Below are 18,530 nucleotides of genomic sequence, written 5' to 3'. Positions count from 1 at the left end.
CCACAACTTTCCACAAATTTGGAGGACATGAGGACAAGTGACTTACAGTATACTGTATATTTTTCTTTAATGTCACACAGGTTCCTCTGGAGTTAAAGTCGACCACAACCCTGGGACCCAAGAATGGGATTTTTGTCAAAATCACCAAAAGAGAGCATTATGAGGAGGAGTCATAATATTTTCAATTGCCATACGTGACCCTGTCTGTAAAAATCTAAGATAAAGTCTCATAATCTGATAAGGAGCATCAAAGTTTGATTTTAACCATTGATTTCAATCTATGATATGACCTTACTCAGTCAATATGAAAGATTTCAAGGTTATATTTTATACTGTAGTATATCATTATTTTACGTAGAAGACAGTAAATCACAAAAAAATGACTTTAGCCGTTTTTCACAGGCTAAACAAATTTCAGTTCTCTTCAAAGGTTTGGTTTAGAAATTGATTAATGAACAAATATCTGAACTCATATTTTTGAAAGCAGCTATGCTAGTTTCAGCTTGGCATCACACTAATTACATGTTAAATACTGTGAATATTTATATACAGTGAACAATATTTACAGTAATATTATAGCCTCTCTTTAGTTTTGATTCATATTTTCTCAGTATCAAAGAATCATAGCCATAGAGAAATAACCAGACCTCTGTTTAGTCCATATGATGCACATACTTGTTACTGAAGATAATGATCATGTGCCTCAATTATGTAGTACGTTGTTACAATAACACTGATTTTTTAAGAGGGAACAAAAGGGTGAACATATATAAAGATTTAAAATTGCATTTATTTATACATAGAAATGTAAAGAAATGGTTTAAATTTGGATAATGCTCCTTGCTGCAAAAAATGACTCTCTTAGTGTTTTTGTCTTGTTTTCAGTAAAAAATCTACAAATTCTTAAATTAAGATGTATTTTCTTGATGAGGAAAATGACCTAGGAAAATAAGTCTAGTTTTTAGACAAAAAAGTAAATTAGTGCTTAAAACAAGCAAAAAATCTGGCAATGAAATAAGAAATATTTTCTTAAAATAAGTTTACTTTTTTCATAAACACTTAATTCAAGAAATGTTTTCTTATTCCATTGGCAGATTTTTTGCTTCTTTTAAGGACTAATTTACTTAAAGTTTATATTTTTTGTCTAAAAACTAGACTTATTTTCTTATGTATTTTCTAAAATGAGCAAATTTACTTCTTAAGAATTTTTAGATTTTTTACTGAAAACAAGACAAAAATACTAAGTACGAAAGTCATTTTTTGCAGTGCTACATTGCAAAAAATTATTTTCAAGAAAAAAATTCTTAGTAAAATTTTTAAGAAAAACATGTTCAATAAAAATGTTCAAGATTTTTTAGGTTACTCCAATGGCAGATTTTTTTGCTTGTTTTTATGCACAAAATCACTTAAATTTGATATTTTTGGTCTAAAAACTAGACTTATTTCTAGGGTCGTTTTTCTCATAAAGAAAAAGCATCTTAATTTAAGAATCTTTAGATATTTTTACTAAAAACAAGACAAAAATACTAAGAATTTTTTTTCTTGAAAATACTTTTTTTGCAGTGTATATTATGTACTTTATTTAACTGCATTGCAGTTGATGGATTTTGTGGTTTTTAAGGTTTTCAGATAAACTGAATGCTGCTCTGTTCTGCATTATTAAATGTGATTATTATCTCAATATATGGGCATTATAAAGGGAAGATACATTTAAGACGACATACTCAAAATGACGAAATAAACAAATAGTTTATTAGTGCATGTGTGTGAATAAATGAAATTGATTTATTGTTAAGCATCTTACACCCTCACATTGTTAATATATTTTAAGTTTTTTTTTTTATTTAGTTAAACATAAGCACATCAACTATGCATACAAACCGTGTTTGGTCAGTTATGTCATGTCTGCTAGATCTTAAGTGTCTGCTTTTTGCCTGTAAAAAGCATCAAACTGGCATCAAACCTCTGCTCTAAAATTAACTACACTTCTCAAGCTCACCACTAGAGGTTACACAGAAACACTAAGGGTTTGTTTGCATACTATTTTATGCATACTTGCACCAGTACAGACAGAGAAGTTCACAGAGGTCCAAGCGTATGAAGGGAAGAACCAGGAAACATTTATGATCCTAAGCACAGGATTACTGACTAAGTGATGAATATAGTCCAATTCTTCCCATGCACTCTTAACTTTTCATAAAATAAGTTCTTAGTGAGCATTTCACACTAATAATCTTTATGTACTTGACTTGCGTATTGTACTGTGAATCATTAGAAACCATATAAGCAACTGTATCCCATTCACCTTTGTAACATTATAACATGTAAAACATGTAAGTTACTATACACTCTGAAAAAATGACAGTGAGCTACCTTTTAAAAAGTATACATTTGTATATAAAGGGTGGATATTAGTACCTCAAAATGTACGTATTGGTACAGCAGATAGTCTGGTGACAGCCTTTGTGCCTTTTTCGGAGTGTATATAAACATCTAAATCAGAAACATTTTGGTATTTTGACATATTTTGGAATTGTTGTGTAATCACTGGTGAATCATTGGCTTAACAGTTAATCAGGTATTCATTAAAATGAATACAGGAAGTACAGCTTTACAAGCAGAAAGATTGAATGTATCAGTACTTTTCATTCACAATACATAATTGAGAAGACACAGGCTTGATCTGTGCTAAATTAAAACACATCTAAACATGAAAAATATCTTAAATGGAGCCGATTCTGCCAACTTTTGCTTGCGGAGATTATGAGTATTCAATGATGTACTCTGGATAGACCTGGAATTTCTCAAACACGACAAAAATGGCCGGGTTGGTTTCACTGTCAACACAGCTGTCATAAAAACCTTGATTGTTGTTGTTCTTCTGTGGAGGACGAACGAAACTACTTTTACCCTTTGTGAACTCTCCAACCAGCACCAATGCCATGAACATCTTCTTTCTTCTGCTGGTTTTGGGTTGTGCATAACGGTCAGAGTATGAAGCATCTCTGGCAAAATAGCTGCCTGTTAACAATGATACAGACGTCATTAAGTACCATGTAGACAATGCTTAGTAACAGTTATACGTTGTAAAAATGAAGCAAGAGTTCAAATACCTTTGCCATAAAGTGTCCCGTGACTGCCACAAACTCTCCAGTCAAAGTTCTGGTCACAGATTGGCTCTATCAGAGACTCATCCGTACCGTGAAAAAGGTAACGCTCGTCGACATCCTTTCCTCCATTCCTCCCCTTCATCTGTTCTTTTTGCCTAAGAAAAAAAACACAAAGATCTTGTGACAATGCAGTTTTATTAAGAAAACATTTTAGTTTTAATACATACATACATACAGTATATCAACAGGCTGCATATAGTAAATTATATTTTCATTTATGAATTGTTACATATTTTAATTTTTATCTACATAAGGTGCAATTTGGGACTCAGACTGTGAAATCAGTCCACAGCTCACCCCTCCCTTTCTAAATACTGGCCGGCTACTGAAACGGACGTCTCACACAAAAAGGCAAATACGTCACATCTCTTTCTTCCGTGTTTGAAAATAAGTTGGTAGCAGGCTACTGTAGAAATGACAGGGACTTTCACATAAGGGGACACGTGGTGTATGTAGATAAAAATGGCTCATTCTAAGGTAATAAAAACTATAAAGTTCATTTTCTAAGGTCTTTATGCACCACTGATAATATAGTTATGTAAATTATAATGCATTTCTGTCATGAGATCCTTCTAAAAGTTACACATAGCACCTTTAATTGATCACCCAATGGTACTATAACACAATAAGTTTGTATACAGTATGTTAACATTAGTTAATGCATTAGCTTACATGAACTAACATTAACTGTATACAGCATTTATTAACTCTTTCCCCGCCATTTCCCCGTTATTTCGTCAATAAAGAGAAAACGCTTCCCAGCCAATGACGAGTATTTCCAGCTTTCCGCAATACCGCTTTTATCTAGCGCATGGTGCACTTCCGTAACTTTTACAACCCGGAAGTAATGCCTCACGTGAAAGAGAAAGAACTCCGTGTAGTTTTGATGATCACTTTGAATCTGATCTCTATCAAAAGTCTTCGCAAAAATAGAATTATCTCATCTTTTTGCTCAAAATTTTGTGTTTTTAAGAAACCTGCCCATATTTGAGAGGCGATAAAAAGAGAACTCATGAAGGTAGGATGAAACAGTTTTTTGTTTGAAAGCGGGGGGTCTGTTCTCTCAATTGTTATATTGTATGTTTAGATATTTTAAGAAGAAAATTTTCAACTTTTGTGAAAATCATGAAAAATGCTGGCGCTGGCTAGCAACTTATAAAAAAAAATGCTGGTGGTGAAAGAGTTAATCTTACTTTATGTTAATTCCAGCATTAACTAAAACTAACTTTTAGATCATGTTAATACATTTACTAATGTAAACACATACAACTTTATTGTGGTGTTACCACACATTTTAGATTTCTGAAATACTTCTGATAAGAAATGAAGATGAAAGAAAGCTACGTACCACTGAAAGACCCTCCAGAGAGAAATGTTTTGCACTCTCTCAATGTTGTGAATGGTGTTTCTGGGCATTGTTCTAGCAAACAGTAAGGTAACTCTTTGATATTCCTTAGAAGAGCTCTGCAGAGGAACACGCTAAAGAAACACACCAGGTTGGTTTAGTTTTTAGGACTCAGTATTTATCAGTATCGCTACTCTTATCTATGAACCTAAAACTGGTTCTACTTCAAAACCCATATCCAACAGAGTACCAAAATTGTTTATTGTGCATTGCAATATTGAATTTAGATGGATTCATGCATTCACTGAACAAAACACAATGTGGTCAACACTAACTGTTATTGTATGTAGTCTGGGTTATATACACTGATCTATATAAATGACTGGATTGCGCATAGAACGTTTGACGTAACTGCGTGAGGTAAAGCCAGCGCAGAGTTCGAGCCGCCATCTTGGTATACCCAACCGCAGAAAGCGTCATTGACTTCCATTCAAAATCATGATCAAAATTTACCCCCTTTACAGCGTATCAGTTACACAAGGTTAATTTTTAGGATATGTGTACGTTAATTATTTGTTAATTCTGGTGTTATTTGCAATGTTTATGTTTTAATCGGGCAGGAAAATGGATTTATAAAAAACCGTTAATGTGAGTGTGTCTGTTGCATTTGTTAATGACACGGGTATAAATAAAGTTTTTTTTGACATTCAGCTACACTGTGACGGTCAGCGTTATTGCTCTAAATAAGTTTAGGTAACTTGTAAGTTTAGATAACATAATTACAAAACTAGCAAATTATTGCATGCACATACGGTACAAAGCATGATTATTTATTTAGATTTCAGAATGAGCACGTTTATTGTCATTAATACTAAATATGCTGCAGTCTGTCTGCTGATCTGATACTGTAATAAAGATGAATGTATAATAACTGATTAAAACGCAAAATGTACAACTTTCAGTAAATAACTATTTACATGCTTTGGACGTTTGTGTTGTCATTAATACTAAATATGCTGCGGTCTGTCTGCTGATCTGATACTGTAATAAAGATGAATGTATAATAACTGATTAAAACGCAAAATGTACAACTTTCAGTAAATAACTATTTACATGCTTTGGACGTTTGTGTTGTAATAATGTACAGGGTAACTTCACATATAAAAACGAAGACGAGTAAAGTGATGTTTTATCATTCAAATCTGATAACGTCCATTGATTAAATAGAACGTTTGGGTATACCAACATGGCGGCGCGGTGGCTTCACAAGTGTGACATCATGCGCAATCCAGTCATTTATATAGACCAGTGGTTATATACCAAGGGATAGTTCAGCCAAAAATGAAAATTGTTATGATTTACCCTCATTTTGTTACAAATCTGTATAAATTTCTTTGTTCTAATGAACATAAAGGAAGATATTTTGTGCAATATTTTGAGCAAACCGTTTTTAAGCACCATTAGTAGTATTGTTTCCAACTACAGTATGGAAGTCAATGGTGCTTTTGTTTCCTGCTTTATTACAAATATCATCCTTTGTGTTTAGCAGAAAAAAAAAATAATAATACAGGTTTGTAACATGATGCCAGACTTTTACTTCTGGGTGAACTATCCCTTTAAAGTGGGTAATATTGCAGTCCTGCACAGCTTTCATTTGGATGATATGTTATTGACAATAGCGAGTGGACTTTGGTACCATGTAAGTCAAACTAGGCAGAGATCCTTTGTCCCAGTAAGAAGGAACTTCCACAGAGGACGTGGTGCTATCTGAAGACTCGCTTCTAAACAAAACAAAGTGTGGTATACTTAAAATGCACTACATAATACCTAAGATGTAATATGTGTGCTTGTAAATAATGAATTGCACATCTTACCCCTTTTTGCTCGTTACATCTTGAGCAGCAACAAAACCTGGTCTCCTGCGAACCTCTCTTATAGTCTTGTATATCAGATTTCTCTGATACATGCCTGAAAATCATTTACATTGTGTTTATGGGTCATTTTATGCAAGTTGAAGTAAATAAGTGCAATAACATACCTTTAAATGTGAGGATGTACTGATGGGTGTCGGAGGTGAATGAATATTCTCCGGCATTGTCGGATAGGTAAGCATTTTCAAGGATTTCAGAAGTGACTTTAGCGACAAGCCTTGCTTTATCCTGTAAGTCAAACAGTAGATTACTGCAGATTACTGCTAAATTATCAAATACTTTGCCCCCCAAAGCACTTTTTCACTCAATAAAAACCTTATTAAACTTTAATGCATACCGGTATTATGTTTACTTGCATTATCTTTGAAGAAATATTTATATTTGTTTGATTATCTAAAACATTAAAGTGGGAACGAGCACTGAGGAGTAAGTGCAAGGGTAATGTTTATTGACACCAAACGTGATGCCAAGACATTGGTGATGCCAAATCGCGAACAGATTTTTTATAGCTCGAACCCTTTTTGCCATGGTCAGGGTTTCCACCCCTTAGTTAACTTCAAATTCAAGGACCTTTCAAGGACTTTCCAGGTCCAATACCCTCAAATTCAAGTAAGAGCAAGGTTACATTGTGTTACCTTATAAGATACATTGTTACATTTCCCTTTTGAGGGAACTTGCACTGCGTCGCTGCGGTGACACTTTGGGGACGCCTCCAAGGGTAAGTGTGTCTGAATGTGTATATCAAATTCAACCAATGGTGAGGCTTAAAGACAAAGACAGGGTGACGCGAGAGCCAGGAAGTATATCGCTATCTGAAATATTGCCAAAGATGGCGTTACAGGGACGCAGGAAGTATGGCAAGGGAGATGCAGCGTCTCGTTCCCTTCTCAGGGAACAACAGTTACATACGTAACCTGAGACGTTTTCATGTGTCAAACACAACTATGCAAAAAAGCATTTTGGTATGAATCAACATTCACATACAGAAGATATAAGCATTTAAAGCGAACAGTTTAGCACGTGTGCTTAAAAAGTCTAGAATTTTTATGATATTATCCTACACTATACAGGAAATAATATGGATTTTTTTTGCATAATAGCAAATAGATTCAAGCACTTTCAATGACCTGTATCTATGTATGTATATTTTCAAAAACCTCCCTGGGCCTTGAATTTTTTCCCCAGATTCACAAACCTTCAAGGATTTCAAGGACCAAAGAGAACCCTGCATGGCAAGTTAACAAATTTATGGTAAAATTAGAGGAACAGGAAGTGTCTCCTATCTATTGCATACATTGTCTGATTGTGATCATACTTGGTGAGTATTTTTGGCCATGGGGTACGATCACTTTTCACTAAAGTGGGGCGGTTAGTTTAACCTACAGTCCCCAAATTAGTCAGTAACAACATTAAAATAGTCCACTGATATTTACCGACTTAACTGCAGGTGTCAATTGTGCATCGTTTTTTTGGAGCCACAATGAGGCGAAGAAGTCGGTGAGCCAGGGCCTGTCATTGCTGCTTGTTCCATTATTTGAAATGGAGTCACCTTCCCCTTTTCCATATTCGGTCCAGTCCCCCACATCATTCTTCCAGTACCAGAGCCACTGGGTGGTCAGCTTAAAGTGAGGGGGTTTGGTAACAGACGACGCTGTGGACAGTCGACGTACTGAAGACCCTTCACATGTCATTGAGACAAAACTGACCACCTGACTCCCAGAGCTGCTCTGAGTAATGCTACAGTGTTCAGAACATAACAGGTTAAAATTATTTACAACATCCAGATGAAATATACAGTACATGACCACAATCCACATATGTTCACACCTCATATCATTAGCTGGGTTACAGAACGCCTTCTCGATCTCCTCTTGATTTGCCAAGTCGCTCCATGTGACACCATCTGCTTGTAAAATCTGCCATTTATAGGGTAGGTGGTGGTGAACGCGAATGCATTTGTCTATCACAAAGAAAAGTATAGATGGTCATGACTTTCCAAAAAATGGAACTTTGAAGTTTAGGGTTAGTGTGAAAGAGAAGGGGGCTTGCTATTACCTTTGAAACTACATCCAGAGCGTAAGAAATAGAGACAGATTTCGTTTTGATCAGCTTCACTGACAGAGCTGCCAGATTTGTTTCTTGTGCGTTCCCTCACTGCTGGTGGAGCTGCATTAGGAATGGACAGAAAATTAAAAAATAAGAACAAAGGTGCTGCTTTAGGACACACGGTTTTAAAGGCACAATACGTAAGAATTAAAATATTTACCTGCTGGTTCTCTCTTCCTGAAAGGTTTCCCTTGCAAAGAGGTGATCAGTAACCTGTTCCTGTATATCTTGTGCAGGTTGCGTCTGTTTTCTGGACCGATTCCTCGGACGTTCAGGATTTTCTCAGCATTTGCATTAAAGGTGTGAGCTCTTTTGCAAGACTCTCCAAACTTGCAGTCATTCTGCAGAAAGTGCTGGCAGAGGTGCAGACATGTGCAAGTTGTCTTATGCTTGCAGCTGCCGTGTTCTCCGTTCCCTTTGTTGTAATGGAAGCAGACCTGGAGACGGTGTACAAGATGGCCAAAGTATCAGAGCTTGGTCTGGACTTTAACAGTTTGACCCTGAGATAACCTGCATGTATATGTTAAAATATACTGACCTCTGGAAGTAATGAGGGGTCATTTTGAAGCAGAAGTCGAAATAGCTCTCCAGCTGTAAGGCCTTGAAGATCGTGTTTTTTAAGGAGAAGAGAATTATGTGTGGAGTCCAGGCCATGGGAATTTTTGCATTTTGCCCTGAAATTGACATAACAGACATTGAAAAGCCATAAATTATATATTAGACAATTATACAAAGGTAGAACAGTAATATATTTGGGTTTTTGTTTTCAGTTATGGGCACCCATTTGTGTCCCATTTTTAAAACTTTTTAACACCATGTTAAAACCAATTTTTAGGCCTAGATGTACTTGACCAGTTTTCACATTAGGTCTCAATAGGTGTCTCAGGAAATTATTTTATCCCTTATTATTACATTTACCATTATTGTTATTGTAGTTAGTATTATTATTTTATGGTTAGGTAGAGTTAACACTTCTTGTTAGAGTTGAAATGGTTTATAATTAAACAAAGCTGTATTTGTAATCCAGTCTGACTTAGACCAACATGTATTTTATCAGTGTTACAAGTAAATGCATATAAAGTTACTGTTTCAAACCGTCTCTTGTGACATTATTAAAAACCTTGAGATAGAGACAAACATTTGTCTCTATTATCCTGTGAAGACAATACAGCACACAACATAACACTCAACAGCTATAATTAAACTAATACACATCAATAAGTAAATAAATACACCCATATAGGAATAGAGAATGATAAATGAAAATGAAAACTGTGTGTCACCTCTTAATATTCACAGACTAATGTTGCGTTCCTTGCAACCTGTAACCTGTAAATCGCGACTTCAAAAACATGACTCTGAACTGGGAGTATATCGATCTAGTAAGAGTTCACGGGTGGGAAGTTATTTATTCCTCCATAAAGCGCTGCTTGAATGATGGGTTTATTATTCTTCTTAATGAAAAACACAACAACAAAACGATAGGCAACAACTCGCCTATATTAAACATAACGAGAAAGCACGCGGCTTCTGCCATCGTCTGCTTGCCGCAGTCTGACAGGAATAAATGAAATCTGACACCCGCAGCCGCTGTTTGTAAGTTTTTTGCTCTCTCTAACGAAACTAAATTATTTAATTACAAGAAAATATCAAAACGACGGTGAAAGACGGTGTCGCGGTGGGCAAGTGATCTAACCGGTGAGAGGCTGAAGCACCGGTAATCACCGTTTCACCGACTATCGCAACAAGCCTCCTACCCCTTATCCATACGTTGTCTCAGATGATGACATGTTTGTCCTGTGCCAGCTACCGTAGCTTCTCATTGCGCTTCAAAATTGTGGTTCCTTGCAATTCACAATCTCACCACTAGATGCTGTGAAAAACCTACATTACGCCTTAAAGGGACACTGCACTTTTTTGAAAATGTGCTCATTTCTATAGTTAAACATAAGATTTTTACAGTTTTGTAATCCATTCAGCCGATCTCCTGGTGGTACTTTTTAGCATAGCTTAGCATAATCCATTGAATCGGATTAGACCATTAAGAACACGCTCAAAAATAACTGCTGAAGCAGGCGCAATGATATCACGCAGTGACTGAAAGTAGTCCACTGCTATTGAAAGTAACCAAGGGGAATATTTTCGGGCACTGAATAATATAATTGTGCCTGCTGTAGCCATGGTACGGCCTCAAAGTCCTTGATTATTACGCCGGAATGAGGATATAGTTCCTAGCCATATCTGCCTAGAAAATCGCAACTTTTAATTTTCCGTCTGTCTTAGTTGGTACATGATGTATCTACAGAAGAGTCAAGTTTTAAATATGAAAAATATAGAAACTCTTTGGTTATTTTTTAGCACGATGCTAATGGTCTAATCAGATTCAATGGATTATGCTAAGCCATGCTAAAAGTGGTACAGCCAGACCCGGAGATCTGCTGAATGGATTCCAAAACTGTAAAAATCAAATGTTTAACTCTAGAGGAGCTGGAAAATTATAAAGTCCCTTTAAATAGTATTTATAAATTTCAATAACAAAGCTGATTTCTGTACATTTATTTTGGCACTTCCCTTATGAGTCTCTTTTAATCCAATATACTTGATTTTATTGTTGAAATGTCAATGTCAAAATGTTATATTGAATCAATTTTTGCCCTCAAAGAAACTAAAATTTTATCCAATTTTACAGGCATGTACTTTCTTTAAAGTATACTTATTATATTGTTTATATCCTCTTAGCATTTAAAATATTGATTTTAAAATGTATTGTATTAATATTGGTTATTTTTAATATGTTCTTGTATAAAAAAAGTTATAACAAAAACAACAACAACAACAACAACAAAAAACAAAGCTGATTTCCTGTTTTGGTTTTCAGCTTAGTGTGTCCTCAGTTTTAGGTTGCAGTTTTCAGTTTCAACACATCTCTATTCAATTGCATCACAATGCATCAAACAAGTGAAACTTAAAATGTTTACATTTACATCCATTAATTTGATTTACACATTCATTTATCACAAGTAATGTGTGGTGAGAGTAAACAATCAATTCACAATGGCAGGGTAATAGTACAAACAATAATACACAGCTAGTGTAGGAGTTTAAAGCAATAGGAAAAATGTTTTAAAAAGATGAGCTAGTAAATGCTTATCGAGGGGTGAGAACCAGAAGGGTGTAAGTGACATTTTTGGTCAAATGGAGATAAAAATGAAAGCTCTTGATGAGCTCTTTCGGTTGCCAACATGAATCAATCAATTTGGAGTTATAAAAAGAATAAAATTAGTACACAAAGTAAGATCAAACCATTGTAATTATTTTGTTCTAGCCCTCCTTTAACGTGCTAACGTGGTTCCCCTTCGAGGGAACTCGAGCTGCGTCGCCGAAGCTACGCTATGGGAACGCCCTCTGCGTGATTGCGTCTGAAGCACGTATGTCAAATCAGTCCAATGGTCAAGTGACACGTCATAGGCGGGTGACGTGGGAACCAGGAAGCTATAAAAAGAGCACCCAGCAAGCCAACTTCAGCTCTTTGTGCCTCAGCAAGCGAGTGTGTGTCATTATCATGTCTAAGTCCAAACAAAGTTTTAAGGAGTGTGCTTCCCCGTGTCCTCGTTTCATTACGAGCGAGGACTCGCATCATCTCTGTGTTATGTGCCTCGGGGCACAACACGCACGATCATCTCTTGAGAGGGGTGGTTGTGCACATTGTGATAGGATGCCGCTCCGTACGTTGCGCTCGCGGCTCGCACTCTTCGAGGAGGGTGGGGAGCCGCGTGTTCCCCACGGTTCTGGCCCCGCTGCTGCCGAGGCAGAGCGGAAGCTGCGATCGTGGGGATCACAACTAGATCTCGCGGACGAGCTTGAGACGGGTCTCCCCCTTTCTCAGCCTTCACCCGCGGGATCTAGTGCCCCGTCTCTGGATTCGGAAGCACGCGCTGCGGTTTCTTCCGCCCAGGGTGGGAGCCCAGATTTGCATTTATCGTCGTCCGAGGAAGTCGATATTATGTCTGTCGACGTGGTGGACGCTGAGGAGCCTTCTCATTCGTCCCCCGCGTTCGATGATTTGATGGAGGTTGTTACTAATGCCGTGGCTCGCTTAAAATTAGACTGGCCGGCGGAGACTCAGAGCGCGCGTCCTCAGAGTATGTTAGATGAGCGCTTTTTAAAACAGAAACCTCAACCTTCGCGGCGCAACATGCCTTTCTTTCCTGATCTCCACAGCGAGCTGTCGAGATCATGGAAAGCTCCGTATTCAGCCCGTGTTCATACCCCTCACGCCACCATGTATTCCAACATTGTGGGGATGGGTGAGCACGGATATTTAACGATGCCCCGGGTGGAGCAGACGCTTGCGAGCTATCTCTCCCCCGCTGCGGCGTCATCATTAAAATCGCCTTCGCTTCCCACGAAACCGGTTAGGTTAACCTCATCTTTAGTGGGTAAAGCTTATAAGTCTGCAGGGCAGGCTGGGGCTTCACTGCATACCTTAGCTGTCTTACAGGCGTACCAAGCAGAACTGCTTAAAGATTTAGATGCCGAGGCGGGGGGTAGCCTACATCTGATTTATTTAAAGAGCTTCGTCGAGTCACTGATGTGTCACTCAGGGCGATTAAAGAAACTGCGGAAGCCGTGGGTAGATCGATGGGAGCTCTCGTAGCCACGGAACGCCATTTATGGCTTAATCTGTCCGAGCTTAAAACCTCAGATAGGGCTTTTCTCTTAGACGCGCCCGTTGCGCCCTCCGGTCTCTTCGGCGATGCCGTTAATACTGTCGTCGAGAGATTTGCGGAGGCTCGTAAGCAGTCGGCGGCGTTCGAACGCTATCTCCCCCGCCGTGCTCTTGATTATAGGGCTGCTGGGCGGGAGCAGCCATCGACATCATATAGAGCATCGCAAAAGCATAGTGTTGCCACTCGTGGTCCCCCTCAAAAAAACTGGGGTTCGGGCGGTCGCGCTCAGACATCATCCAAGCAGAAAACAGACCTGAGGGCTGTTATTATGGCGAGGAAGGCGTCGGCTAAAAAGAAGTCCTGAGGGACGTAGTGTCATATTTCCGAGGGCAGCCCCCAATCGGGGAGAGCCGGCAGTCACCTCACAACACGGTGCCCGTCTCTCCTCGATGCCCTCGGGATGCCAGTGTGTTAACCCCGCCGCGGTGTGTGTTTCGGGGCACAGCGGCTTCATATTCTTGTGTGACTCGTGCGCGGGGCACGCAACACCTCTCTCCGAGGAGGGAGGCATTAATATCACCCAGGTTGAACCCTGCCAGTTTGGTTCAGGGCACCGGGAAAAGTTTAAGCAGTACACAAAAAGCCAGTCTCGAGAGGCTGGTCCCCCTTATAGAAAATTTGGCAGCGTGGAAACTCCTGCCAAACGTGTCTCAGTGGGTTCTGCAAATAATAGAAAAGGGCTACAAAATTCAGTTTTGCAACCAGCCACCCCAATTCAACGGCGTGTTATCTACCATAGTGGGTGCTGGGCAGACTCTAACAATGGAACAAGAAGTAAAAACTCTCTTGTGCAAGGAAGCCATAGAATGTGTTCCTCCTCACAACAGGGAGTCAGGGTTTTACAGCCGCTATTTCATAGTTCCAAAGAAAGACGGGGGGTTACGTCCGATTTTAGATCTACGTCATCTGAACCGGTCTGTTGCAAAACTAAAGTTCAAGATGTTAACTATAAAGCAGATCGTCACACAAATCAGATCCGAGGACTGGTTTGTGACGATAGATCTAAAAGACGCGTATTTTCACATATCTATCCTCCCGCAACACAGGAGATTCCTGAGGTTCGCCTTCGGGGGCGTGGCTTACCAATATCGGGTTCTCCCTTTCGGTCTATCTCTGTCACCCCGTACATTTACAAAGTGCATGGATGCAGCGCTGGCTCCATTACGACTCCGGGGCATCCGTGTCTTAAACTACATAGACGATTGGCTAATTTTAGCCCAATCAGAGAGTATGGCAGCGCAGCATCGAGATGCTGTGCTGACCCACATGAGAGAACTGGGGTTAAGGCTAAATGCAAAGAAAAGCATGCTCTCTCCAGTACAGAGGACAGCTTTTCTTGGCGTTATATGGGATTCAACGACAATGCAGGCACATCTGTCCCCTGCTCGTGTGGAATCCATTCTTTTGGCTGTAGGCAGAGTGAAGTTAGGCCAGTCACACACTGTAAAACAATTTCAGAGGTTGTTGGGGCTCATGGCAGCAGCGTCCAATGTGATACCCTTTGGGCTGCTTCACATGAGACCGCTACAGTGGTGGCTCGAAACCAAAGGGTTTTCCCCGAGGGGCAACCCGTTCCGTCTGATCAAGGTCACGCGCAGATGTCTTCGTGCCTTAGATCTTTGGAAGAGACCATGGTTTCTCTCCCAAGGACTGATGTTGGGGGCGCAGTTCCGTCGAGTTACGCTGACAACGGATGCTTCCCTCACAGGCTGGGGAGCAACTATGGGGAGCCATCTGGCTCATGGATTATGGGGGGCCAGACAGCTCAGCTGGCACATAAATTGCCTAGAGATGATGGCAGTGTTCTACGCCCTGAGATGTTTCATCCCTCACCTGCGGGGCCATCACGTGTTAGTCCGGACAGACAACACGTCGGTAGTCGCGTACATCAACCACCAGGGGGGTTTGCGTTCACGCCCTTTGTACAAATTGGCGCGCCATATCCTTCTGTGGACACAGGGGAAGTTGCTGTCCCTCAGAGCAGTGTACATTCCCGGGTGTCTGAATCAGGGAGCAGACGTCCTGTCGAGACAGGGGCTGAGGCCCGGGGAGTGGAGGCTCCACCCTCAGGTGGTGGAGTCCATCTGGACGAGATTTTACCAGGCGGAAGTGGATCTGTTTGCGTCCAGAGAGACGACACACTGTCCGCTATGGTTTTCTCTCACACTTCCAGCACCGCTGGGACTGGATGCCATGGTTCAGCCGTGGCCGAGGCTACGGCTGTACGCTTTTCCCCCGATCGCTCTGCTCCCGGGAGTTCTGGAGAGGGTTCGTCGCAACAACGTCCGCTTGTTGTTGGTAGCCCCACTCTGGCCGAACCGGATATGGTTCTCGGACCTGGTGTCCCTCCTCGACGGCTCACCTTGGGAAATACCCGTCAGGAGGGATCTCCTCTCTCTGGCGGGTGGCTCGATTCTTCACCCCCGTCCAGAGTTATGGAAACTGTGGGTCTGGCCACTGAGGGGGCCAGACTCATAGAATCTGGTCTCTCAGCTGAGGCTGCTGAGACCATTCTTCACTCCAGAGCTCCCTCCACGAGGAAGCTTTATGCCTTTAAATGGAGAGTCTTTACTTCCTGGTGCAGCAAACACCTGCATGACCCTGTGAACTGCCCAATTGGTACAGTCTTGGAGTTTCTGCAGGAAAAGTTCACCGCAGGGTTATCTCCTTCTACACTGAAGGTGTATGTGGCGGCCATCTCGGCTTACCATGTTCCTTTGGTCGGGCAATCCCTTGGGAGAGACCCGCTGGTGGTTCGCTTCCTTCGTGGCACTCGGAGGCTGAGGCATGTAGTCCGACCCAGGGTCCCAGCTTGGGACCTGGCCGTTGTGCTGGAAGGTCTGTCCATGGCTCCGTTTGAGCCCATTGAGACCGTTCCAGTCAAGTTTGTGGCACTTAAGACAGTACTTCTGTTGGCAGTCACTTCTCTGAGGAGAGTGGGTGACCTTCAGGCCCTGTCGGTTTCCCCTACGTGCCTTGAATTCGCACCGGGGATGGTTAAGGCTTTCTTGTACCCAAGGCCCAGCTATGTGCCTAAGGTACCGACTAATGTGCCACGACCTGTCGTACTTCAGGCCCTCTGTCCTCCCCCATTTAGGGATAGGAATCAGGAAAAGCTTAACTTGGTGTGTCCAGTGCGAGCACTGGATGCCTATGTTCACAGATCTTCTTTGTGGAGGAGGTCTGAGCAACTGTTTGTGTGCTTTGGCTCGCCCAAGAAAGGCCTGCCGGCGACCAAGCAGACACTCAGTAAGTGGATAGTTGAGACTATCTCTCTGGCTTATGAGACCACTGGACGGCCTTCACCCATCGCCGTCAGGGCTCATTCTACCCGGGGTATGGCAGCCTCTAAGGCCTTGTGGCTAGGGGCTTCAATGCAGGATGTCTGTGATGCGGCAGGCTGGTCCTCTCCGCTCACATTCGTTCGGTTTTACGAGTTAGATGTTGGTGCTACGCCTGGAGCCCAGGTGCTCATGTCTTAAGCTGTGCGCGTTTTTACACACAGACAGGCATTTGGTAGTATGGTGTTTTGGTACATCGTTCCCATAGCGTAGCTTCGGCGACGCAGCTCGAGTTCCCTCGAAGGGGAACGTCTCGGGTTACGAATGTAACCATTGTTCCCCGAGAAGGGAACGAGACGCTGCGTCTCCCTGCCATACTCCCTGCATCCCTGTCTCGCCTTGCTTCGGCACAATTTAGCTGAAGTTGGCTTGCTGGGTGCTCTTTTTATAGCTTCCTGGTTCCCACGTCACCCGCCTATGACGTGTCACTTGACCATTGGACTGATTTGACATACGTGCTTCAGACGCAATCACGCAGAGGGCGTTCCCATAGCGTAGCTTCGGCGACGCAGCGTCTCGTTCCCTTCTCGGGGAACAATGGTTACATTCGTAACCCGAGACGTTTTCAGACCTTGTTATCTGACAGTAAAAGTTTTAGCTTCAGTTCACACTTCATTTATTGGTTCAAATAAACGAAAGTTGAGGAAAACTAACAAACGAATAAAATACTTCTGTGTTGCTTGTTTGCATATTGTTACAACACAACAAATAAACAAGAGAGTAAAAAGTGTTTTAAAGGTCAAAACTGTGCATAAATCAACACCAATATACCTGTACTCGTCTCCTGTATCTACAATTACTGATAGCACTAGTTAGTTACTCCCTAAGGTGTGACATGGCAACCATAGTTTTCACCAAAATACCATACTGTAACGTTAGTTACCACATTTGTTGTTATTTAAATAAAAAACATCATCCAATTAACACATGTTAATATTAACAATAAAATGACACGTTTTTAATCGAGTTGACTATTATTTTAATAATCTCTATGTCAATAATTTAAATATTGAAAAATCTACATATCTCTGTAGGTAATGATAACAGGCCTGTGTAAAACCCTCAAACTTCACTTACCCAAATCTGCAGTTTCCACACACAAAGTATCTGCACAGGTGCAGATGTTCACATCCGAGACATTTGTCATTTTTGCATAATCGCAGTGATGTTTTGGCAATGATCAGGGTTTTAGCACTTAGTATCGACTGGTTGGTGTCGGAGTCTTCACCATCATCCTCTTTAATAACAAACTTCTCCTGATCGTCGAGCACCATAGACAGCACTTGATCCGCAACCGTAAAGCTCTGCCGCAAATTTCTGTCCACTGCACCATAATCGGAACAGCCTTCATTTTTACACAGAAAGTTGAATATGTGTCTCGACACAGCAGACGACATTTTCAGACACAATGATTTGTTTTAAAGATTGCTTTCGTGTTTACGCTGGTTTGCAGGCAGGGCTGGTTGGGCATTTAAAAGGAAACGAAAGCGAAACACGCATCTCATCGTTGTTTGGCGACCTCTGCCGGTTGTCAATCAGTGTTTCAACTCTTTTCAATGGAAAGTTTATATTCTAAAGCCTGCTTGAAGTTTATTTTGTAATACCACACAGGGTATTCATACTAAATCCTTTACATCGAGTTATTTTTATCCAAGTTAATGGATAATAAACATGAATGTTCTTTTGTGGATCTGGAAACAAATAAGTATAGGCCTACTTCATGTTTTAATTGCCACTTCACAATATCATTTTGGACTGGGATTTCAGTGTTTATTTTTTACTTTGTTTGTTTAAAGGTGCAGTGTGTAATTTTAAGAAGGATCTCTTGACAGAAATGTAAAATAATATACAAAACTATATTATCAGTGGTGTATAAAGACCTTTCATAATGAACCGTTATGTTTTTA

General features: G+C 40.5%; 2 protein-coding genes across 2 annotated transcripts in view; one reads left to right on the top strand and one right to left on the bottom strand.

Moving 5' to 3' along the window:
* Window positions 1-1,759, top strand: part of tbxas1 (thromboxane A synthase 1 (platelet)) — a 104,919-nt gene extending 103,160 nt beyond the window's left edge. Inside the window, exon 14 of the mRNA XM_065283492.1 lies at window positions 81-1,759. Within this exon, the coding sequence (XP_065139564.1) occupies window positions 81-176 (96 nt within the window). The 3' untranslated portion in view covers window positions 177-1,759. The remainder of the gene's footprint in view (window positions 1-80) is intronic.
* parp12a (poly (ADP-ribose) polymerase family, member 12a) lies at window positions 1,731-18,114 on the bottom strand. The gene is made up of 12 exons (XM_065283491.2): window positions 17,701-18,114; window positions 9,091-9,226; window positions 8,713-8,989; window positions 8,502-8,612; window positions 8,274-8,406; window positions 7,880-8,183; window positions 6,554-6,674; window positions 6,390-6,483; window positions 6,212-6,296; window positions 4,519-4,649; window positions 3,114-3,265; window positions 1,731-3,021 (listed from the first exon to the last, which is right to left on the bottom strand). Exons 1-12 carry the CDS (start codon window positions 18,018-18,020, stop codon window positions 2,762-2,764), a joined length of 2,124 nt encoding a protein of 707 aa, XP_065139563.1. The 5' UTR covers window positions 18,021-18,114; the 3' UTR covers window positions 1,731-2,761.
* Between the last annotated feature and the right edge of the window lie 416 nt (window positions 18,115-18,530).

Source organism: Paramisgurnus dabryanus, chromosome 9 (assembly GCF_030506205.2).
Source record: "Paramisgurnus dabryanus chromosome 9, PD_genome_1.1, whole genome shotgun sequence".
In the NCBI taxonomy this organism is placed as follows: domain Eukaryota; kingdom Metazoa; phylum Chordata; class Actinopteri; order Cypriniformes; family Cobitidae; genus Paramisgurnus; species Paramisgurnus dabryanus.
The sequence above is the reverse complement of the archived record's forward strand: the minus strand, read 5'-3'. Positions and strand labels throughout refer to the sequence as shown.

Coding starts and splice junctions, on each gene's coding strand:
- parp12a (XM_065283491.2), bottom strand. CDS start 18,020: ATGTCGTCTGCTGTGTCGAGACACATATTCAACTTTCTGTGTAAAAAT. Junction 6,675..7,879: donor TGACACCTGCAGTTAAGTCG/GTAAATATCAGT, acceptor TTTGACTTACAG/GATAAAGCAAGGCTTGTCGC. Junction 3,266..4,518: donor CTCTGGAGGGTCTTTCAGTG/GTACGTAGCTTT, acceptor TTTTTTTCTTAG/GCAAAAAGAACAGATGAAGG.